The sequence below is a fragment of the Ranitomeya variabilis genome, chromosome 3 (genome assembly GCF_051348905.1).
Source record: "Ranitomeya variabilis isolate aRanVar5 chromosome 3, aRanVar5.hap1, whole genome shotgun sequence".
In the NCBI taxonomy this organism is placed as follows: Eukaryota; Metazoa; Chordata; class Amphibia; order Anura; family Dendrobatidae; genus Ranitomeya; species Ranitomeya variabilis.
Window position 1 is genome coordinate 77469017 of NC_135234.1, and position 25781 is coordinate 77494797.

At 42.4% G+C, this 25781-nt stretch overlaps 1 protein-coding gene across 2 annotated transcripts in view; it reads right to left on the bottom strand.

Moving 5' to 3' along the window:
* Positions 1 to 25781, bottom strand: part of P2RX5 (purinergic receptor P2X 5) — a 144656-nt gene that overhangs the window by 35685 nt on the left and 83190 nt on the right. For both annotated transcript variants that reach the window (XM_077294229.1, XM_077294230.1), the window contains exons 2-5: positions 23543 to 23693; positions 23392 to 23463; positions 10011 to 10086; positions 482 to 581 (exon numbers count right to left, since the gene is read on the bottom strand). In XM_077294229.1, coding sequence (XP_077150344.1) covers positions 482 to 581; positions 10011 to 10086; positions 23392 to 23463; positions 23543 to 23693 — 399 coding nt within the window. The remainder of the gene's footprint in view (positions 1 to 481; positions 582 to 10010; positions 10087 to 23391; positions 23464 to 23542; positions 23694 to 25781) is intronic.

The window sequence follows — 25781 nt, forward strand, 5'->3', positions numbered from 1 at the left end:
CTTGTTAGGAGTTAAGTATTCAGTTCTTAGTGGTAGATACATTAAGGTTTTTTTCTGTGAAAAGAAGTTGTCACTTATTCACAGGATAGGTAAACACTTATTGATCTGTTGGAATCTGACTGCTGAGAATGGGCCACTTTTATCCCCGTTAGAATGGAGAATCAGTGCACACGCTTTACCGCCACTCCATTTATTGGCTATTGAGCGCTATCTGCGCTTGATGGAGTGGTGGTATAGCATCCAACCTGCTGGTCTATTCTATAACAGGGATAATTGTGCCCCGTTGGGGAAAAAAATTAATTGTCCGCCAATCAGCAGATCCCAGTAGTCGGACCCCCACTGATCAATAAGTTATCACCTATAGTGTGACAACCGCTTTAAAGGAAATTTAAAAATTTCTTAGGCACATCTACACTTTGGATAATACTATTTGAAATACGGCGTCCCTTCGCATAAATGCTGCATGTCCAGTCGATCTTACTTTGGCTTTTGCCTCTTCTCTAGTGGACACCAAGCAAATATTTCACACGTTCCTGTTGTGTTTACAGCACCTGTTTTCAAGCATCGTCCTGTCTTGACCCCTGAAAAGAGAATATTGAATATTAATCACATCATCTGAAATGTGCTGCCCATTGTTTGGTCAGCATAAATCAGATCACAGGTTCCCTTTAAATGCTAAGATCACTCTGGTGTTGAAATGACTTATTTCAAAAGCATGGGCTGTCAGAATTGCTGTATCTAATATTTTTTCTATAGAAAATTAAATAAAAACTAAAAGCATTTGTATTTCTGGGAGGATTTGCATGCCATTCACATTTATGAGATTATTTATGCATTTTACTCCAAAATAGTTTCCTTTTATGAGGGCACATTAACCCATTAACCCATTAACCATTTATGGCTGAAATGTGAGTGTTAACATCATACATGATTGTAAAAGTAAAGTTAAAAGTGGTGATGGCTCAATGCTTGGCCAGACCCAACAATGAAATATGCCTTTTTATATAAAAAGTTCCCAGAAAGCTGCAAATGAGAAAAAAAATCCACACAGGACCCTTTTTTCAAAAGTGGTATATGTTGGCTAGTATGTTAAAGCCCAGCTAATTTATTTGTTGTGTCATGTCTGTAACTAAATATGGCTGGCAAGCAACTCATGGTCTTCTGTCTCACACCTTTGTTAACAATAATGTCCTCCCAAAAGGGCCAAAAAGGCATGAGCCTATAATAAAATAATGGGTATGCCTGCCTATCCATGGACATCTTAAAAGTGTTATCCACATTGTAGAAATTTGGTAAAAAATAACTGGCAAAGTTGTAACGTAATAAAATCATTACTATTTACCAACACCATTACCTAGAGATACGATGCTTACCCTTCTACAGCACTCCTGGTCTTTGCTTACATATGGGCAGCACGTGACCATGAAAGTCAATCTGTTGCTGCAATGGTTACTGGCATCATCACTCCCTAATAGCAGAAGACAGTCTAGGTCTTCCTTCACCTGGGTCAAAAATTCAGTTTGGTGCCCCCTCCTATATACAGCTTGAGTGGTTCAAGTAGTCGTCATATGTGACCATTCATATGTGATTTGCATACTTACAGTCATGTGCAGACTGAGAGAAGAAGGACGAGAAGCATATAAGCACAGGACTGTAAGAATGATAATTGCATATGAGTGGTCAAGTGATTACCGCTGGAACCAGCAAGCAGAGTTCACTCCTGACAGTGAATATATTAGTGGAATTCTGCAGTGCTGAATTTCATAATTATTGCTTCTAACATAAAGTACAGACCAAAAGTTTGGACACACCTTCTCATTTAAAGATTTTTCTGTATTTTCATGGCTACGAAAATTGTACATTCACACTGAAGGCATCAAAACTATGAATTAACACATGTGGAATTATATACTTAACAAAAAAGTGTGAAACAACTGAAATGATGTCTTATATTCTATGTTCTTCAAAGTAGCCACCTTTTGCTTTGATGACTGTTTTGCACACTCTTGGCATTCTCTTTATGAGCTTCAAGAGGTAGTCACCGGAAATGGTTTTCACTTCACAGGTGTGCCCTGTCAGGTTTAATAAGTGGGATTTCTTGCCTTATAAATGGGGTTGGGACCATCAGTTGTGTTGTGCAGAAGTCTGGTGGATACACAGCTGATAGTCCTACTGAATAGACTGTTAGAATTTGTATTATAGCAAGAAAAAAGCAGCTAAGTAAAGAAAACGAGTGGCCATCATTACTTTAAGAAACGAAGGTCAGTCAGTCTGAAAAATTGTGAAAACTTTGAAAGTGTCCCCAAGTGCAGCTGCAAAAACCATCAAGCACTACAAAGAAACTGGCTCACATGAGGACCGCCCCAGGAAAGGAAGACCAAGAGTCACCTCTGCTTCTGAGGATAAGTTTATCCTAGTCACCAGCCTCAGAAATCGCAGGTTAACAGCAGCTCAGATTAGAGACCAGGTCAATGCCACACAGAGTTCTAGCAGCAGACACATCTCTACAACAGCTGTTAAGAGGAGACTTTGTGCAGCAGGCCTTCATGGTAAAATAGCTGCTAGGAAACCACTGCTAAGGACAGGCAACAAGCAGAAGAGACTTATTTGGGCTAAAGAACAAAAGGAATGGACATTAGACCAGTGGAAATCTGTGCTTTGGTCTGATGAGTCCAAATTTGAGATCTTTGGTTCCAACCACCGTGTCTTTGTGTGACGCAGAAAAGGTGAACGGATGGACTCTACATGCCTGGTTCCCACCGTGAAGCATGGAGGAGGAGGTGTGATGGTGTGGGGGTGCTTTGCTGGTGACACTGTTGGGGATTTATTCAAAATTGAAGGCATACTGAACCAGCATGGCTACCACAGCATCTTGCAGCGGCATGCTTATTCATCCGGTTTGCGCTTAGTTGGGCCATCATTTATTTTTTAACAGGACAATGACCCCAAACACACCTCCAGGCTGTGTAAGGGCTATTTGACCAAGAAGGAGAGTGATGGGGTGCTACGCTAGATGACCTGGCCTCCACAGTCACCGGACCTGAACCCAATCGAGATGGTTTGGGGTGAGCTGGACCGCAGAGTGAAGGCAAAAGGGCCAACAAGTGCTAAGCATCTCTGGGAACTCCTTCAAGATTGTTGGAAGACCATTTCCGGTGACTACCTCTTGAAGCTCATCAAGAGAATGCCAAGAGTGTGCAAAGCAGTCATCAAAGCAAAAGGTGGCTACTTTGAAGAACCTAGAATATAAGACATAATTTCAGTTGATTCACACTTTTTTGTTAAGTATATAATTCCACATGTGTTAATTCACAGTTTTGATGCCTTCAGTGTGAATTTACAATTTTCATAGTCATGCAAATAGAGAAAAATCTTTAAATGAGAAGGTGTGTCCAAACTTTTGGTCTGTACTGTAAATACAGATGTAGTAATTCTTAGCTTGTCAGAGTGCACAATACTTTATTAATATAGCCATGTATCATGTTACTTGACAAGTTATGGATTGTGTAAGATTGCACTTACTGAGTGTATTGGGGGACACTCGCTTGGCATGGAATTCAAGCACTTAGGCATGGTTTTTCTACATAAACAGTCCACACAGTTTATTATGGCATCATAAACCTGATTATGCACAGTTCATCATACACACTTCATAGAACACAATAGGCACCTGTTATGAGCTGGTGGTTTAGGAGCAACATGGGACGTGCTCTGGAGGAGGTGGTACCTGTACTGACCACAGTTCCTGAGCCTAACACAACACTAGAAGTAGCCGTGGGATGTTCCTGTCACTCCCTAGACACCTCGTCACAGCCGGAGGACTAACTACCCCTAAAGATAGAAACAGGAAAGCTATCTTGCCTCAGAGAAAATCCCCAAAGGATAGGACAGCCCCCACAAATATTGACTGTGAGTGGAGAGGGAAATGACATACGCAGAATGAAACCAGGATGTAGCAAAGGAGGCCAGTCTAGCTGATGAGGGGCAAAAACCCCGAAACAGCTGTTTGTGGATGGATACCATGCTTGGCATAGGTGGTCTTCCTTTATTGGATATTCTCCTTTATTGGATGCTGCCCTTCCCGTGGTTGTTCCTTCCCGGAGAAAGGCCTGGCTATTCATTGCTTGCGTTGAGAAACACGTGATGGTGTCTCCGCAGCTTACTTTACATGCGTTTGCATATTTCCCATAAGGGATGGGGGCAGTGTTCTGGATCACTGCGTTGAGAAACACGTGATGGTGTCTCCGCAGTGTTGGATGTTTTGGTCTCCCCGAGGTCATTCATCTGTTCCTTCATAGCCTTTCACCAGGCACTGCTCCTAATAGCCAGTTTCCTACTCCACACTGATGAGGGGCAAAAACCCCGAAACAGCTGTTTGTGGATGGATACCATGCTTGGCATAGGTGGTCTTCCTTTATTGGATATTCTCCTTTATTGGATGCTGCCCTTCCCGTGGTTGTTCCTTCCCGGAGAAAGGCCTGGCTATTCATTGCTTGCGTTGAGAAACACGTGATGGTGTCTCCGCAGCTTACTTTACATGCGTTTGCATATTTCCCATAAGGGATGGGGGCAGTGTTCTGGATCACTGCGTTGAGAAACACGTGATGGTGTCTCCGCAGTGTTGGATGTTTTGGTCTCCCCGAGGTCATTCATCTGTTCCTTCATAGCCTTTCACCAGGCACTGCTCCTAATAGCCAGTTTCCTACTCCACACTGATGAGGGGCAAAAACCCCGAAACAGCTGTTTGTGGATGGATACCATGCTTGGCATAGGTGGTCTTCCTTTATTGGATATTCTCCTTTATTGGATGCTGCCCTTCCCGTGGTTGTTCCTTCCCGGAGAAAGGCCTGGCTATTCATTGCTTGCGTTGAGAAACACGTGATGGTGTCTCCGCAGCTTACTTTACATGCGTTTGCATATTTCCCATAAGGGATGGGGGCAGTGTTCTGGATCACTGCGTTGAGAAACACGTGATGGTGTCTCCGCAGTGTTGGATGTTTTGGTCTCCCCGAGGTCATTCATCTGTTCCTTCATAGCCTTTCACCAGGCACTGCTCCTAATAGCCAGTTTCCTACTCCACACTGATGAGGGGCAAAAACCCCGAAACAGCTGTTTGTGGATGGATACCATGCTTGGCATAGGTGGTCTTCCTTTATTGGATATTCTCCTTTATTGGATGCTGCCCTTCCCGTGGTTGTTCCTTCCCGGAGAAAGGCCTGGCTATTCATTGCTTGCGTTGAGAAACACGTGATGGTGTCTCCGCAGCTTACTTTACATGCGTTTGCATATTTCCCATAAGGGATGGGGGCAGTGTTCTGGATCACTGCGTTGAGAAACACGTGATGGTGTCTCCGCAGTGTTGGATGTTTTGGTCTCCCCGAGGTCATTCATCTGTTCCTTCATAGCTAGATAGATAGAACAGGACAGAATACTGTGCGGTCAGTATTAAAAACTAGAAAAATCCACCACAGAGTTTACAAAAATCTCTACACCTGACTAAAGGTGTGGAGGGTAAATCTGCTTCCCAGAGCTTCCAGCTTAACTGAATAAATCCATACTGACAAGCTGGACTAGAAAAAACATAGAAAGTGCAGAAAGATTAAGTCCACAACAAGTGAACTGCAAAAGAACAAAGCAAGGACTTATCTTTGCTGAACTGGTCAGAATATCAGGGATATCCAAGCAGAGATGTGAATCCAACCAGGAACCATTGATAACTGGCACAGGCTGACGGATAGAACCAGGCTAAATAGCCGAGCCAGAAAGACAATCAGTGGAAGCAGCTGCTGACTACTAAATCCAAGGAGCAGCAGTACCACTTAAAACCACCGGAGGGAGCCCAAGAGCAGAACTCACAAAAGTGCCACTTACAACCACCGGAGGGAGCCCAAGAGCGGAATTCACAACAGGCACCAACCGGTGACATTAAGTTGCAGCTTTTTCTTTAGACACTTCATATACGGCTTTATCTCACGGACACTAAACATGCTGGACCTCTCACTTCGTCCAGTTACCATGGGTGTCCATGTGCCGAACAGTTCATCAATGTCCCTAGTCATATAGCACACATGACATTGGGTCGCGGACTCTAAACACGCTGATCCTTATTTGACCAGTTGCCGTGGGTGACCGCACAGCACCCCATACACTGGGTTACCTTCTAGGAGCTCCTGCTCCATACGCTGACTCCTGTCAGTATTCTCTCAGGGAAGCTGCCGAACTGGGATCACCGTCCCAGGCAATGCCTTGCTCACCAGGCCACCTGACAGTCCAGATCCTCAGACGGGCTGTAGCTTCCCCAAATGCAGTGCCATCACGGACTCTGCACACATATCCTCTCTGTGCACTATTCAGGATGTCCAACACACAGGCCCCCAGGTCCAAGGCTTCCTCCATGTGCTCTTCAGGGATATAGTCCTACTCCCAGGACCTCCCAACACAGAGGCCCTCCAGGACCTGGCACACAGACCACTCAGGTCTACCCATTCTTTCCCCATGTGACCCACATGATCACATTACCGTATATACTTGTAGCCACTCACATAGGTGGGAGGTGTGTGTGGCTATTTCAACCATTACAACTACAGATATGCCTCCATGCATATCCTGAGGAGCACATGCAGCGCCCCCTAGCTGTAAAAGGGGTCACTGCATCACAACTGCTACATCTGTACAGGTTCAGAACCAATAACAATACATTAATAGACTGCCAATACCACTATAAGTACAGGAGTACATCAACCGAGCTACCATCAGTACAGAGATACACCACCAGTACTACGAACAGTAAAGGAATACATCAGTAGAACTACCATCAGTACAAAAATGCATCACGAGAACTACCAAGAATACAGAAATACAACATCAGAATCACCCTCAGTACATCAATACATCACCAGAACCACCAACATTACCTCACTATATCACCGGAACTTTCATCAGTATAGAAATGCAACATCACAACCACCATAAGTACGGAAATACATTATGAGAACTACTATCAGCGCATGATTATATCACCAGAACTACAATCAGTATAGAAATACAGCTTGTCAACCACCAACAGTATAGGAATACATCACCAAAACCATCATCAGTATAGAAATACATCACAACCAACATTAGGACAGAAATACATTACTAGAATCAATATCAGTACATGAATGCATAAGCAGAACCACAATCAATATAGAAATACAGCATCACAACCACTATCAGTACAGAAATACATCAACATAACTATCATAAGTATAAAAATACATCACTAGAACCACCATCAGTATAGAAATACATAATCAGAACCACCATTAGTACATGCCAATTGTATCACATGAACCTATGAACCCCCAATATGTCCTTGACAATGGTAAGGAGATGGTGGGAGTAGTTGCTACCAGCCATCATAAGACTGCAAAATTAAAAGTAACCACAATACTGGTAAGATCTAGTTAGTATCACAAATAAACATTTACATTCATGTATCTTATAGATGACATCTTCACTGATTGAAGTTTGCTCTTTCTTTTCTTGTCCATCTAGTGCAGACGGCATGATGACTTTTCAAATCCATATCTTATCTCGGCAGACTTCGATCTTGTCTGAACGTCTGCAGCACATCCCAACATGGTGTCCTTATAAATTACAATGTCATTATAATTCTCCTGAATAAAATTATCTACCCCACCCTGTGCCCCTAGATCATTTCCCCTAGATCATTTCCCCTCTCTGTGTGTCCCTGGACAAAATATGAACCCCACACTGTCCCTCTTATGGTACATGGCCTCCTCACCATCTACTCCTTTCCATCCTTTGTCGCTCCTCATAATCCCCTCTATGCTTGCTGTCCTCTCCATCCTGTGCCCTTGTACTGACCTCTATGCATGTCCTTCTCTATACTGCCCCCACACTACCAAGTTTATATACTGTGCACATGCAAACTTTACTCCTCTATACTGTTTCTTCACATATTCCTCCGATACTGTCCCTTCTCAGGCCCACCTGCCCATACAGTCATCCGCTACATTTCCCTACCTGCCCATCAGTATGGAGACAGTTTTCACACATTCCGCCTTGCCCACATTATCTCCATACCCATTCCCACGGCTCTTACTGTCTACTCACACATGTCCTCCTGCCCATACTGTCTACTCACATATTTCCAGCCTTCCCTGCCCATACTGTCCCATAACACATTCCCACAGCACGCCTGCTTATACTCTCGTCTCACATATTAAACCATCCCCCTCCAATACCGTACATACTGCCTTCTCATTTATTCCACGCTCCCCATTCTGCTCATACTGTCTTCACACATTTTATATCATCTCCCCCTTTTGCCCATATTGTCTCTTCACACTTTCCTTTATGCCCATACTCACATATTCCACCATTTCCTCTCTTGTACATACTGTATTTTCACATATTCCACCCTTTCCCCTGCCCATACTGTTTTCTCACACATTCCACCCTGCCCACACTAGCTCCTCACAAATACCCTCCTGCCTATACTGTCTCCTAACACATTCCTACCCCCTCTGCCCATACTATCTTCTAACATATTTCACCATCCCCCTCTTGCCCATGCTGTCTTCTTACTTGTACCACCCTACCCTTCTCCTGCCCATTCTGTCTTCCCACATATTCTAACCTCCCCCCTCCTGCTCATACTGTTCCTTGTCATATTCATCTTGCAGCCGGACATGTCTTCTGTGGGGCAGGAGTGACATCAGCACATGATCAGCTGACCTGATCACGGTGCTGATGTTTCTCTGACCCAGGAGAGCTGGAAATCTGGGCAATAGTACTTGTGGCCCGGAAGACATGAATGCTGAGAGTCTGCTGTCATTGGCGAACGGCTGAATCCGAATACGGGGGGTGGAAAAATGCAGGTGCCTGGGAGGCACCTTGTGCCGATGCATCAGGTGGCACAATATAGTTCCCTACCAGCTGCGCCTATAGAAAATGCATAGCATGCACCCCTCTAGATATGCCCTGGCGACAGGAACAATGATGCCAGTAGTATGTCACATAACCCTAAGAGCCACAGACTGGCTGCAGTGCCCTCATGTTAACAAAGACCAGGAGCATCAATGGAGGGTCAACACTGGATCTGTGGGGGAGAGAAAATTGGAGAAGTCATTTTTTGTTATTTTACAGTATCAGCAGCCATTTTTTTTTACAAAATGTCGACAAGTTGTATAACCTTTTTAACTTCAAGAACCTAATAGTGTACATGCACATATCGTCTGTTTCATGTGGATATCGCCTGGAACCCGTCTGTAAAAGTGCTAAAAAACATCAAAAAGAACGATCGAATACATGGCTCTGTATAAATGACTTGCTGAGCACATGTTCTGTCCTTCTGAACTTCTTCAAGCTTCCAAAAACAGTGAAGCAGCTAAAAAAAAGTGACCGGTCCATTCTCCTGCCGACTTGGAAGCCCTTCAGTAGTTTATATACACAACTAAAAAAAAAGTAGCTGGCAACAATACCGCCTAGAAAACTACCAAGTAGGTGCCATCAAGGATGCTTCAAGAAAAACTGCCATCATTTTCCAAAAGCGTCTTCTGGGGTACACCGACCTCTATAAGGCGTCATGTGCACATACCATTAACATGGATTTTGGTTTTTCTTTCCACGTTTGATGTAAAACAAATTATTTATTTGTAAGCTTAAATAAAACAAGTTGTAAAAATAATTTTAAAAAGTCAAAATGATGATTTTATGATTTTATACGTTGCTGCATTTGGTAAAAAAAAATATTGAACTCTTTCTCTTCCTCACTGACGTGAGATGATTTTTTGACACTAAATGGTTCCGCTGCGGAATCTTTGGATGGCCTTTCTTTATTCTTTATGGTGTACATTATTTTGACAAATTCTCTGCTTTTCTGTTCAATTAATGAAGGCAATTTCCTCTACATATTTATGACTTTTCTTGTCTTAGTAAAGTAATTTGTGCCATGAACAAGAGATGCTGCCAGTACATTAATAAATGTGGTCACGTTATACCATTGCCGGCAGTGACTGGTTCACCCTCAGGACAATCGCTGTTCTTTGTACACACTGCATCAGGAATCCCAAAGCTCTGAAGGGGAAAATATAGAAACAATATAGATTTTATTTCAAATTGTTGAGACTTTATTTTTCGTTGTTAAAATAAACAATTTATTAGCATCAACCCTCCTAAGTTATCTATATGACCATGTAGGTCATAGGAAGCTGAGTAAAATGATACCTTGATATCTATGATCTGATGTCTTATTCCAGAGAAATCCACATTTTTTTTAAATATGTAAATGAGCTGTTAAGATCTATGGGCCGGATATAGATCTCCCTGAAAATCTGCCTCCAGAGATTACTTTAAAAGAAGATGACTTTCTTTTTTAAGTATTTTGTTTTCCTTGATAACTTTGCTCATCCAGATATTTTAGACTGATTCATGAAATGCGACTTTTACCAAATGTAGTATTTTTTTTTTTTTTTGCAAATCTCACTCTAGACCCAGCCTGGAGTAAGGGTACCATCACACAGTGACATTTTGGACGCTACGACGGCACGATCCGTGACGTCGCAGCGTCGTATGATTATCGCTCCAGCGTCGTAGACTGCGGTCACACTTTGCAATCACGGCGCTGGAGCGATGCCGAAGTCCCCGGGTAACCAGGGTAAACATCGAGTTACTAAGCGCAGGGCCGCGCTTAGTAACCCGATGTTTACCCTGGTTACCAGCGTAAACGTAAAAAAAACAAACAGTACATACTCACATTCCGGTGTCTGTCCCCGGCGTTCTGCTTCTCTGCACTGTGTAAGCACAGCGGCCAGAAAGCAGAGCGGTGACGTCACCGCTGTGCCTGCTTTCCGGCCGGCAGGCGCTCACAGTGCAGAGAAGCTGAGACGCCGGGGACAGACACCGGAATGTGAGTATGTACTGTTTGTTTTTTTTACGTTTACGCTGGTAACCAGGGTAAACATCGGGTTACTAAGTGCGGCCCTGCGCTTAGTTACCCGATGTTTACCCTGGTTACAAGCGAACACATCGCTGGATCGCTGTCACACACAACGATCCAGCGATGTCAGCGGGTGATCAAGCGACGAAAGAAAGTTCCAAACGATCTGCTACGACGTACGATTCTCAGCGTGATGTCTGATCGCAGTAGCGTATCAGACACAGCGATATCGTATGGATATCGCTGCAACGTCACGGATCGTACCGTCGTAGCGATCAAAGTGCCACTGTGTGACGGTACCCTTAGGTTTCTGGTGAAATTATAAAGTTCATTGCATATTTAAGACAAATGTGCAACTTTTTAAAGGATTTGCAACTTTTGGCACTCAATATCTAGCAAAAAACAGTGGCAAATGGCATGTCTACATGTTTGTCACATTTTTCTCCCACAAGACCGAAAAAAAACAAAACTGACTTCAATACATGACAAATGATGAATCAAGGCCATAGGGTTATATATGTGTATTTTTCAAGAAAAATCCACTTTAAAAAAAGTCTTGAAAATACGCATCTTGGTACAGTTTATGGTATAGTTTTGTGAATAGGGATTTATTTCTGCTTCAATTTATTTAGTAGAATAAAATACATAGAAAAAAACAGTGTCGTGTTACGTTGGGTATGTTTTCCCATTAAAATCTGCTATTCAAATATTATTTGAAGTGTTTTTTTATATGGATTCTGAATCTACTCCGACATTCACATAAAAAAAACCCAGTGTGAACATTCCCTACAATATATTCCTAGAACTGTTTGGATTTTAGCAGTGCTCTCGATGTGATTATAGGCTTGAACATTCCTGAGTGGTGTTTGTCCCGATAGCTCTCATCCAGTTTGTTTTTTCATTAGACGCTATTATAGGTAAATGTGATTGTGGGGCTTTCTATCATATAGTAGAATATTTCTGTGCTCTAATTTCACTTAGTGTATAAACCACTGCTGTGTTATCCTTCTGGTAATGAGCAGTTACTGTAATTTTATCACCTTTTTTTGCCTCGACTTGAATGATAGGACTTAATGGAAGTGCATTGAACAGCAAGGTGGAATGCTACTGAGGGGAAAAAGAAAAAAAAATAGAATCTCTTTAAATCTTCAGCTTAGCGAGTGTGAACGAGCTGAGTGTGACCTGAGCGTAAGTATGAACGGCGGTAAGTGTGACTTGTGATTCAGTGACTTTGGATTCAGGGAGTTTCCAAGGGAGGAATTGCTGAATTGCTGTCTGTATTTTATTAATACTTTGTATTTATTTTATTTAACGTTTCTGTCTGGTGCAATCCCCATTAGGAAATGTGCTCCACTATTGTTAATGCCATCCAGTGCACATCTTGCCACATGTATGCAGTCCTTGATCAGCCGGTCGAGGGTGCATACTGCTGTGCGAGATGTGAGCACATTGTGCATTTGGAAACCCAGATACTGGAACTAAATGTGCAGCTGGCAACACTGAGATCCATAGACAATATGGAGAGGAGTCTTCTGCTCGCTGAGCAGACGCTCAATGGGATAGATGGGGGGGATGGTAGGATGGAGCAGCAGGACAGTGGAGCAGCAAGCTGGGTGACAGTTAGAAGGCCGGGTAGAGAGAAGAGTGCCAGGGAGGCTAGTCCTGATCTGGCACACACCAATACGTTTGCTAAGTTGGCAGATGAGGGGGTGCCAGTACAGGGGTAGCACTGCTGCAGCCAGGCATGATCTCTGAAAGCCGGAGGAGTGACCGCTCCAGTAAGGAGGGAAATAGGAGAGCAGGGCAGGCCAGACAGGTGCTGGTAGTGGGGGATTCAATTATTAGGAGAACAGATAGGGCAATCTGTCACAAAGACAGGGATCGTCGGACGGTGTGCTGCCTACCTGGTGCTCGAGTCCGACACATCGGTGATCGAATGGACAGATTACTGGGAGGGGCTGGTGAGGACCCAGTGGTCATGGTTAGTGTTGAGCGATACCGTCCGATACTTGAAAGTATCGGTATCGGAAAGTATCGGCCGATACCGGCAAAGTATCGGATCTAATCCGATACCGATACCCGATACCCATACAAGTCAATGGGACACCAAGTATCGGACGGTATCCTGATGGTTCCCAGGGTCTGAAGGAGAGGAAACTCTGGCGGTTACCGCCGTAACCGGGAGCCATTGTACCTAAGAATACGCGCTTGAAGGGCCTTAGATGAGGTCACTGCGCTCTGATTGGTCACGTAGCGGTCGCGTGACCGCTACGCGACCAATCACAAAGCGCTTGAAAGACCTTAGGTGACGTCACGGCTTTGTGATTGGTCGCGTAGCGGTCATGCGACCGCTACGCGACCAATCAGAGCGCAGTGACCTCATCTAAGGCCCTTCAAGCGCGCATTCTTAGGTACAACGGCTCCCGGTTACGGCGGTAACCGCCAGAGGCCACCGGAGAGGTGAGTATATCCCTATTTTTTATTTTAATTCTTTATTTTACACATTGATATTAATCCCGATACCGATTCCCGATACCACAAAAGTATCGGATCTCGGTATCGGAATTCCGATACGGCAAGTATCGGCCAATACCCGATACTTGCGGTATCGGAATGCTCAACACTAGTCATGGTGCACATTGGCACAAATGACAAAGTTAGAGGTGGGTGGAAGGTCCTTAAAGATGATTTCAGGGAATTAGGCTGCAAGCTGAAGCAAGGACCTCCAACGTGGTATTTTCCGAAATACTGCCTGTACCACGTGCCACGCCAGAGAGGCAACGGAAGATTAGGGTGGTTAATAAGTGGCTCAAGAATTGGTGTAGGAAGGAGGGGTTTGGGTTCCTGCAGAACTGGGCCGACTTCTCAGTTGGCTACAGGCTCTACGCTAGGGATGGGCTGCACTTCAATGGGGAAGGTGCAGCTGTGCTGGGGGGAGAAAATGGCTAGAAGGATGGAGGAGTGTTTAAACTAGGGATTGGGGGGAGGGTATTCATTTTACAGGAGGGGAAGATGGAGATGCAGGTAGAGACCTGGGCACAAATAAAGAATTTGGGGGTGGCGGTGGCATGGGGGGTGGGGTTAGAACAATTAATAATTTAAGAAAGAATAGAGGTACAGAGAGGAACATCAAGTGCATGTATACTAATGCCAGAAGCCTCGCCAACAAAATGGACAAATTAGAATTAATGTTATTGGAGCATAATTATGACATGGTAGGGATATCTGAAACATGGCTGGATGAGAGCCATGACTGGGCTGTTAACTTGCAGGGCTATAGCCTTTTCAGAAATGACCGTACAGATAAGCGAGGGGGAGGGGTGTGTCTGTATGTAAAATCATCCTTAAAAACTCATCCTGCGTGATAATATAGGTGAATCTAATGAAAAGTCCCTGTGGGTGGAGATAAGGGGAGGGGGAAAATAAAATAAATTACTGATAGGGGTTTGTTATAAATCTCCAAAAATAATGGAAGCAATGGAGAATATCCTCGTAAAGCAAATAGATGAAGCTGCGACTCAAGGAGAAGTCATTATTATGGGGGACTTCAACTACCCTGAAATAGATTGGGGAACAGAAACCTGCAATTCCAGCAAAGGTAATCGGTTTTTGACAACTATGAGAGACAATTACCTTTCACAACTGGTTCAGGACAAGAAGGGGGGCACTGCTAGACCTAATATTAACCAACAGGCCAGACCGCATATCAAATATAAGGGTTGGGGGTCACTTGGGGAATAGTGATCACAAAATAATAAGTTTTCATGTATCCTTTAATAAGATGGGTAGTAGGGGGGGTTACAAGGACACTAAACTTCAGGAGGGCAAATTTCCAACGGATGAGAGAGGATCTTGGTGCAATTAACTGGGATGATATCCTGAGACATAAAAATACACAAAGAAAATGGGAGACGTTTATTAGCATCCTGGATAGGACCTGTGCACAGTATATACCGTATGGGAATAAACATACTAGAAATAGGAGGAAACCAATATGGCTAAATAGAGCTGTAAGGGGCGCAATAAGTGACAAAAAGAAAGCATTTAGAGAATTAACCCCTTTACCCTCAAGGGTGGTTTGCACGTTAATGACCGGGCCAATTTTTACAATTCTGACCACTGTCCCTTTATGAGGTTATAACTCTGGAACGCTTCAACGGATCATGGTGAATCTGACAATGTTTTCTCGTGACATATTGTACTTCATGATAGTGGTAAAATTTCTTTGATATTACCTGCGTTTATTTGTGAAAAAAATGGAAATTTGGCGAAAATTGTGAAAATTTTGCAATTTTCCAACTTTGAATTTTCATACAATTAAATCACAGAGATATATCACACAAAATACTTAATAAGTAACATTTCCCACATGTCGACTTTACATCAGCACAATTTTGGAACCAAATTTTTTTTTTGTTAGGGAGTTATAAGGGTTAAAAGTTGACCAGCAATTTCTCATTTTTACAACACCATTTTTTTCAAAGACCACATCACATTTGAAGTCATTTTGAGGGGTCTATATGATGGAAAATACCCAAGTGTGACACCATTCTAAAAACTGCACCCCTCAAGGTGCTCAAAACCACATTCAAGAAGTTTATTAACCCTTCAGGTGTTTCACAGGAATTTTTGGAATGTTTAAATAAAAATGAACATTTAACTTTTTTACACAAAAAATTTACTTCAGCTCCAATTTGTTTTATTTTACCAAGGGTAACAGGAGAAAATGGACCCCAAAAGTTGTTGTACAATATGTCCTGAGTACGCCGATACCCCATATGTGGGGGTAAACCACTGTTTGGGCGCAAGGGAGAGCTCAGAAGGGAAGGAGCGCCGTTTGACTTTTCAATGCAAAATTGACTGGAATTGAGATGGGAGACATGTTGTGTTTGGAGAGCCCCTGATGTGCCTAAACATTGAAACCCCCCACAAATGACACCATTTTGGAAAGCAGACCTCCTAAGGAACTTATCTAGATGTGTGGTGAGCACTTTGACCCACCAAGTGCTTCACAGAAGTTTATAATGCAGAGCCGTAAAAATAAAAAATCATATTTTTTCACAAACATGATTTTTTCGCCCCCAATTTTTTATTTTTCCAAGGGTAAAAGAAGAAATTGGACCCCAAAAGTTGTTGTCCAATTTGTCCTGAGTATGCTGATACCTCATATGTGGGGGTAAACCACTGTTTGGGCGCATGGCAGAGCTCGGAAGGGAAGGAGCGCCATTTGACTTTTCAATGCAAAATTGACTGGAATTGAGATGGGACGCTATGTTGCGTTTGGAGAGCCACTGATGTGCCTAAACATTGAAACCCCCCACAAGTGACACCATTTGGGAAAGTAGACCCCCTAAGGAACTCATCTAGATGTGTTGTGAGAGCTTTGAACCCCCAAGTGTTTCACTACAGTTTATAACGCAGAGCCGTGAAAATAAAATCTTTTTTTCCCCACAAAAATTATTTTTTAGCCCCCAGTTTTGTATTTTTCCAAGGAAAACAGTGTAAATTGAACCCCAAAAGTTGTTGTCCAATTTGTCCTGAGTACAATGATACCCAATATGTGGGGGGAACCACCGTTTGGGTGCATGGCAGAACTCAGAAGGGAAGGAGTGCCATTTGGAATGCAGACTTAGATGGATTGGTCTGCAGGCGTCACGTTGCATTTGCAGAGCCGCTGATGTAACTAAACAGTAGAAACCCCCAACAAGTGACACCATATTGGAAACTAGACCCCCCAAGGAACTTATCTAGATGTGTTGTGAGAACTTTGAACCCCAAAGTGTTTCACTACAGTTTATAACGCAGAGCCGTGAAAATAAAAAAAAAAATTTTTCCACAAAAATTATTTTTTAGCCCCCAGTTTTGTATTTTCCCAAGGGTAAAAGTTGAAATTGGACCCCAAAAGTTGTTGTCCAATGTGTCCTGAGTACGCTGATACCCCATATGTTGGGGTAAACCCCTGTTTGTGCGCACGGGAGAGCTCAGAAGGGAAGGAGCACTGTTTTACTTTTTCAACGCAGAATTGGCTGGAATTGAGATCGGACGCAATGTCGCATTTGGAGAGCCCCTGATGTGCCTAAACAGTGGAAACCCCCAATTCTAACTGAAACCCTAATCCAAACACACCCCTAACCCTAATCTCAACTGTAACCCTAACCACACCCCTAACCCTGACACACCCCTAACCCTAAGACAATTTTATATTACAGGATGATTTATGTAAACTAGAAGCTTGGGCTGACAAATGGCAAATGAGCTTTAATGGGGATAGATGTAAAGTCATGCACTTGGGTAGAAGTAATAAGATGTATAACTATGTGCTTAATTCTAAAACTCTGGGCAAAACCATCAATGAAAAAGACCTGGGTGTATGGGTGGATGACAAACTCACATTTAGTGGCCAGTGTCAGGCAGCTGCTACAAAGGCAAATAAAATAATGGGATGCATTAAAAGAGGCATAGATACTCATGAGGAGAACATAATTTTACCTCTATACAAGTCACTAGTTCGACCACACTTAGAATACTGTGCACAGTTCTGGTCTCCGGTGTATAAAAAAGACATAGCCGAACTGGAGAGGGTGCAGAGAAGAACGACCAAGGTTATTAGAGGACTGGGGGGTCTGCAATACCAAGAACGGTTATTACACTTGGGGCTATTTAGTTTGGAAAAACGAAGGCTAAGGGGTGATCTTATTTTAATGTATAAATATATGAGGGGACAGTACAAAGACCTTCCTGATGATCTTTTTAATCATAGACCTGAGACAGGGACAAGAAGGCATCCTCTACGTCTGGAGGAAAGAAGGTTTAAGCATAATAACAGACGCGGATTCTTTACTGTAAGAGCAGTGAGACTATGGAACTCTCTGCCGTATGATGTTGTAATGAGTGATTCATTACTTAAATTTAAGAGGGGACTGGATGCCTTTCTTGAAAAGTAGAATGTTACAGGGTATACACACTAGATTCCTTGTTAGGGTGTTGATCCAGGGAACTTGTCTGATTGCTGTATGTGGAGTCGGGAAGGAATTTTTTTCCCCAATGTGGAGCTTACTCTTTGCCACATGGGTTTTTTTTTGCCTTCCTCTGGATCAACATGTTAGGGCATGTTAGGTTAGGCTATGGGTTGAACTAGATGGACTTAAAGTCTTCCTTCAACCTTAATAACTATGTTACTATGTTAATGTGATGTCTAATTGAGGAGAGGTGCTTTATAAGGAAACCACATTTTTTTAACACAATACAGAACCACGGACGTAAAATGCATGCAGTACTTTTTTCAATAGCATCACATAACCATACACATATTAACCGTGTATCTGCATGGTGTGCCCTGAGCCTTAAACATGTCTATTTGGCCTGGATATTTTTCTCTGACCCTATTCTGAGGAATTATTGAATTTCATGCCAGAGCCAATGAAGACCAGGAAGCCTAGATGACCATGTCTGATCTGGCATGGACTCTATTGAGTGGACCAAGGCTCCAGTGAATCTGGCAGTGGGAATGGTGTAACTGTGTAAAATAGAGATGGAATACACAAGGGACCCTGACGTATGAGCAGAGACTACTCCAAAAAAATTATTTATAAAGAGATGGAAGAGAAATGAGACCATTGGGAATGCTTTCTTTCTACTGTGGTGGGCAAATATGTTGTTATCTCATAAAAAATGAGCATTAACCATTAACTGGATTCCATGATCTGTGTCTCAAAAGTGATAAGGCTGTCATGGGGAAAACTCGACAGAGTGGGACAGGAAGATCACGGCGCCTGTTTTTACGAACTCCTTCACTGATTAGATCTGCTTTACCATCCTATTAAACAGTGCAGGTTTTCCTTGCTCTAACATTGCATTGTGTTATCAGTTCAGTTGCCCTCCTGAAGATCTCCAATCTAAATTGTCTCAGCTGTTCTGTGTTGACCACTCCCTTTTGGTATATATGCTTTCCACTGGCATTTGGGCAAGGCTGGCCTCAGCACCCTTCGCACCAGGGCAAGTGCTGGGGCCATGAGCATGCAGGGCGCTATGGGGGCCCAATGCCTGTGCCAGTTCCGGCACCCATGAGTTGCCCCCCGCTTACTCAGGGCCCCAGTACTTGCAATGCTTACCTCTCCCAGTTCCTCAGCTGCGGCTTTTTCCGTGTCTTTTGACCGTAATGTTTAAGTTCAGAGGGCGCGATGACATAATTAGTGTGCGCCTTCTCCCTGAACAGTCACAGCGCAGAGAATAAGAAGATACCGATGCTGAGGAGTCCGGAGAAGAGCCATTGCCAGCGAGGAGAGGTGAGTATTTCATTTTTTAAATGTTTAGAGCAATATATGAGGACCATCATAGGGGGCCCATTATATATGTAGCATTATATGGGGCCCATCATACACTGAAGCATCATATACAGTTATATGAAAAAGTTTGGCACCCCTATTAATCTTAAGCTTAATGTTTTATAAAAATTGTTTTTTTTGCAACAGCTGTTTCAGTTTCATATATCTAATAACTGTTGGACACAGTAATGTTTCTGCCTTGAAATGAGGTTTATTGTACTAACAGAAAATGTGCAATCTGCATTCAAACAAAGTTTGACAGGTGCATAATGATGGGCACCCTTATCATTTTCTTGTTTTAAATACTCCTACCTACTTTTTACTGACTTACTAAAGCACTTTTTTTTGTTTTGTAACCTCATTGAGCTTTGAACTTCATAGCCAGGTGTATGCAATCATGAGAAAAGCTACTTAAAGTGGCCACTTGCAAGTTGTTCTCCTGTTTGAATCTCCTCTGAAGAGTGGCATCATGGGCTCCTCAAAACAACTGTCAAATGATCTGGAAACAAAGATTATTCAACATAGTTGTTCAGGGGAAGGATACAAAAAGCTGTCTAAGAGATGTAACCTGTCAATTTCCACTGTGAGGAACATAGTAAGGAAATGGAAGAACACAAGTACAGTTCTTGTTAAGGCCAGAAGTGGCAGGCCAAGAAAAACATCAGAAAGGCAGAGAAGAAGAATGGTGAGATCAGTCAAGGACAATCCTCAGACCACCTCCAGAGAGCTGCAGCATCAACTTGCTGCAGATGGTGTCACTGTGCATCGGTCAACTATACAACGCACTTTGCACAAGGAGAAGCTGTATGGGAGAGTGATGCGAAAGAAGCCGTTTCTGCAAGCACGCCACAAACAGAGTCGGCTGAGGTATGCAAAAGCACATTTGGAGAAGCCAATTTATTTTTGGAAGAAGGTCCTGTGGACTGATGTAACCAAGATTGAGTTGTTTAGTCATACAAAAAGGCGTTATGCATGGCGGCAAAAAAACACAACATTCCAAAAAAAACACTTGCTACCCACAGTAAAATTTGGTGGAGGTTCCATCATGCTTTGGGGCTGTGTGGCCAATGCCGGCAGCGGGAATCTTGTTAAAGTTGAGGGACGCATGGATTCCTCTCAGTATCAGCAGATTCTTGACAATAATGTTCATGAATCAGTGACAAAGTTGAAGTTACACAGGGGATGGATCTTTCAGCAAGACAATGATCCAAAACACAACTCCAAATCTACTCAGGCATTCATGCAGAGGAACAATTACACTGTTCTGGAATGGCCATCCCAGTCCCCAGACCTGAATATCATTGAACATCTGTGGGATCATTTGAAGAGGGCTGTCCATGCTCTGCAACCATCAAACTTAACTGAACTGGAATTGTTTTGTAAAGAGGAATGGTCAAAAATACCTTCATCCAGGATTCAGGAACTGAATAAAAGATACAGGAAGCGACTAGAGGCTGTTATTTTTGCAAAAGGAGGATCTACAAATATTAATGTCACTTTTCTGGTGAGGTGCCCATACTTATGCACCTGTCAAATTTTGTTTGAATGCAGATTGCACATTTTCTGTTAGTACAATAAACCTCATTTCAAGGCAGAAACTTTACTGTGTCCAACAGTTATTAGATATATGATACTGAAATAGCTGTTGCAAAAAATACAATTTTTATAAAACATTAAGCTTAAGATTAATAGGGGTGCCCAAACTTTTTCATATAACTGTATGGGGCCCATTATATATGGAGCATTATATGGGGCCCATCATACACTGGAGCATCATATATGGAGCCCATCATACATTGGAGCATCATATATGGGGTCCATTATATATGGAGCATTATATGGGGCCCATTATATATGGATGATCATATGGGACCCATTATATATGGAGCAACATATAGGGCCCATTATATATGGAGCATCTTATGGAGCCCATTATATATGGAGCATTATATGGGGCCCATTCTGTTTGGAGCAGTATATGGGGCCCATCATATACTGCATGGAACATTATATGGGGCCCATTATGTATGGAGCAATATATGGGGCGAATTATACTGTATGGAGCATTATCTGGGGCTTATTATACTGTTTGGAGCATTACATGGGGTTCATTATACTGTTTGGAGCAATATATGGGACTCATTCTTTATGGAGCAATATATGGAGCTCAGTATTCTTTATGGAACATTATATGTGGCCCATTATACTGTTTGGAGCAATATATGGGGCCCATTATACTGTATGGAACAATATATGGGGCCTTTTATATACTGCTCTTTCAGTGATTCACAAGTGATTAACAGCAGCAATCTGATTTTACCTCCAGCCATGGCTGTTAGTGACCAATGCTCCCTATGTAACACAGTCGACATCTACCACGTGAGGAGAGAGCTCAGCTTCTTAGCCACACCTCCCCTTCCACAGTTATGGAGCCTAGCATGGATGAACAATTAGGTTCAATTTTCCCTAAGGGGATGTGATATTCTACTCTGAAAGCAAGGCTTTTACTGGATAATAGTCGAAGATTAATCAGTGCAGTAAAGCATGTCTCAATTCAGTAGTTGGCTTTTCATGGGGAACTGAGGAGATCCCTATAGATCGGCGATTGATGCAGGGTCTGCTTACCCTGTAAACCTTCGGTGAGATCCAATAGTAAAGTTCCAGAGTACATAAAAAATAAACAAACATGAGGGTGTACCCCATTCGCTTCCCTTGTACTGTGCACACTGTCTATTTAGCTTTCCACAGAGAGCTGTAAAACACTCAGGACTAGGTTCTTCTCTGCCATGTCCGCTTTGAGGACATGTCTAACAATAGTTAGGGGCCATCTTAATTGGGTATACCTTGCTGCAATGGGATTGCTTTTACGCTTATTTCATCAAAAACATGTCAACTAAGGACCCTATGTTTTTACATGTGTTACTACTATTTGTTGACTTACTGAAGGGTACACATTCATTGTTTTTATTCTAGGTTGTGCTTGTCTGTTTTGTGTCTGCAGTGCGAATGTGCACCTACACATTACACTTATACCAACAAGTTTGTTGGCCCAAGTTTTTGGCTCTACAATAAAGTAGGTGGAGTAGATAAAGGGGGTTGATGGCAAAGTTGGAGACATTGATAGTTAGAGCCTAGGTGGCCATGCTTGCCTTAGTGTAGTAGTGAGTAAATACACATTGGGCTTGAGTGGCTTAGAGGCCTTATGGAAAGCACAGTGGCTCAGTGGTTAGCACTGTTGATTTGCAGTGCTGGAATTGTGGGTTCACATCCCACCAAGACAAGGAATTTGTATGTTCTCCCCATGTTTTCATTGGTTTCCTTTGGGTTCTCTGGTTTCCTCCCATGGTCCAAAGACATACTGATAGGGAATCTAGATTGTGAGCCCCAATGGGGATAGTAATGATAATGTCTGTAAAGTGCTGTGGAATATGATGGCGCTATACAAGCAATGCAAAATAATAATAATAGGCTTACCAGACATTGCACACATTTTTGTGTGCTTTAACAGGTTTTTCTGCACGATGCACGTTCAAACCAACAAGCATATTGTGTTTCTGGAACAGGCAGTAATCTAAATGCTTTCTGTACAATAGGTGATAGATAGATAGATAGATAGATAGATAGATAGATAGATAGATAGATAGATAGATAGATAGATAGATAGATAGATAGATAGAATGATGGATATTCATATCAGTCAGCACCCCAAAAATTAGTCTAGAAAATGTGACGATTTAACTCATTGAATATTATTGGTAATTGAGCTTAGATGATGCCATATCTTATGGCATAATAAAGTCTGTTGTATTTTTCACCTCATTTTTTTCCGAAGTTGGTATATTATAGGTAGAAGGAGAAAATACCAAACTTGCAAAGGAATGAGTAAAGAGGATAAAAGAGATGAAAATTACCCTTGCAGAGTGGAGTTTTTACATTGATATGATTAAACTAATGAAGTGAATAACTCTGAGCTGCGAACCCCGACATATTGTACTGTGTGTGCAAGAATTGCATTCTCTCTGAAAAAAAATCATTTATTTTAATTTCAAAGTACTGACGGGCACCGTGTCCTAATTGTACACGCTTATACACAAACGTTTGCATCATTTTTTTCCTTACCTCCCGGCATTTTTCTTGTCTTTGATTAGGTGTGACGATTAAATTTGTTACTACAAAAAACACATTTTCACCCTAAAAAAATGAAAAATAAAAAATTCAGTGTTTTGGGTTTTGCTAGTTGCATAATTTAAAGAATATTAGTTACACCAACCTGAGGCGGTATGACATAATCCACCACGTCCCAAAGTCTTGGCCCGAGTTCAGTGGTGTTTGTGAAGGCAACTCCCTTTAACTTTGTTATGACAGAGCTTTGTATGGACGTGTCTGTATCTTGATAACCTTTTTTAACCACAAACACCCACCTGTCCGACAAAAAATGGGAACATATATAAGTGATTGCTTGAGGTGCCTTCTGAGATAAATCTGTTCTGTTGCCCAGCTGGCCTAAAGCATTAAACACAATTCGGTAGCACTTTATTCAAATACTTGGACACACGACTGAAAAGCTGCACAAAACTACTACTATGGAGAAATAAGTGATATTTTTACCACTTTTACAAAGACCTTACAAAAATATGTAAGAGGACCACCTCAATATTACTTGTAATTTATAGTGCTGGTTCTATTTTATGGGCAGAAGAACCACTGGGTCACCTTACACTCCAGCGTCAAGGTGACTCTATAAACTAAGAGCCTCCTAAATATATACAGTACTTGGAAATGCACACAGTGATGTCACTGCGCAGTAATAATTCTTTCAGTGATGTCACCAAACATATATATTACACATAATGGTATAATAAAAATAGTGATATCATATCACGACCATACTGAATAAACTGAAATAATGTAGTGATAATGCACTCAGTGATGTCACAACTGGGACATAAATACAGTGATGTCCTGCCAATGACTAAGGACTACAGTGATCTCATAGCAAAGAGAACACCATCATGATAGAGGGTTATTGCATTCGTTTTTACAGTGGTTCTCTAGAAGTGTTGAACGTCTATGGAGAAAATCACAGATTTCAGTGGATTTCTTACATTACAAGTTTTGCAAAAAGGTTCTCTTCCTCCTTACCCATGCTCTACACTGGGTAAGGGATCTAAAGACTAATATTTTCCATAAGTCTAACCTACCACACCTGTCTACTAGACGTTTGTCACTCTGCACAAGTTCTCTCTAAGAATTGTGGGTCACAAGGGCCCAGAAAAGAACGACCACCATGTCTGTTTTTAAACAGTATATAAATATATAATCTTTATTTGTATGCAAACAAGGCAAATCCTAAAACATAAATACAACATTATAACAAGATCAGGTGAGGTACAGTCCACATGGTGTACGCAGACACCGCAAAGACATAAAAACACTACAAGGGCACCCGGAGCCTGAAACACCTAAACCCATATACATCATAGCCCATAAAGGGTAGGCACTTAAAGGTCCAATCCCCAAAAAGGTGTCTCAATCATCAGTACATACCCATGCAGTATATGTTAGTACAAGTATAGCCTCCACACTATGACCATGGAAAATACCGGTCTCATATCAAAATAATTACCTCTCGTGCAGGGGCGGGCAGAGTGGTCACAGGCTCCGTGCGTCCTCCCCAACGCGCGTTTCGGCTGAAAACGCCTTCCTCAGGGGGCATGTGAGAAAAGGAAAAGAGCACTGTTTTATCTTCCACCTAACCGGAAGTAACCAGGAATGAACCGGAAGCAACCATTCTAAATGGTTACCATGGTGACTGCCGTGCCCGCACTCAGTGAATTAATGCATGATAGTAAGTTACCCAATCGTATAACTGGCCGGCACATTGCACTACGCCGACCACTGGACAAACACAGGGCCCTGTGAAGTCCAGCGTCGGACATGTAGCAGCGCCGACTGGTATAACAAAACGGGCTGCGCGCATGCGCAGTATGCATATATGCACCAGTGCGGCCATCTTAGCGAAGGGAAGCAGGGGGCACACAAACATATAAAATAACACAAAACCTACTAAAATCCTGTGAGCACACCCTAGCAGATGAATGTGGAAACACATATAGGTGAATATTGCTACAACCATTATAAACTGCACATGGAGACACTCATCACCACCATGCTTACATAAATGCAAAAACAAGGTAGAAAAAAGGAGAAAAAGAAGAAGAAAAATACATATATCATCGTTGCAAATTATCCTGCAGAACATATATATTAGTATCACTATATTCAAAACATAATTCTTGTTGGGGGTTCCACGGATACTACAATCTCTGAATGTCCCACTTGATACGTCCGCCAAATAGACTTCAACGATGTTAGTAAAATGCATCCAGTACTTCTTCATGACCACGGCAGATAATAATCAGATATTTATTTATTTATGGCATAAAGGCCGAACCACATCCACCAGTCCACTCATGTGCCAAGGTAAGACAAACAGGTGAACTTAACCT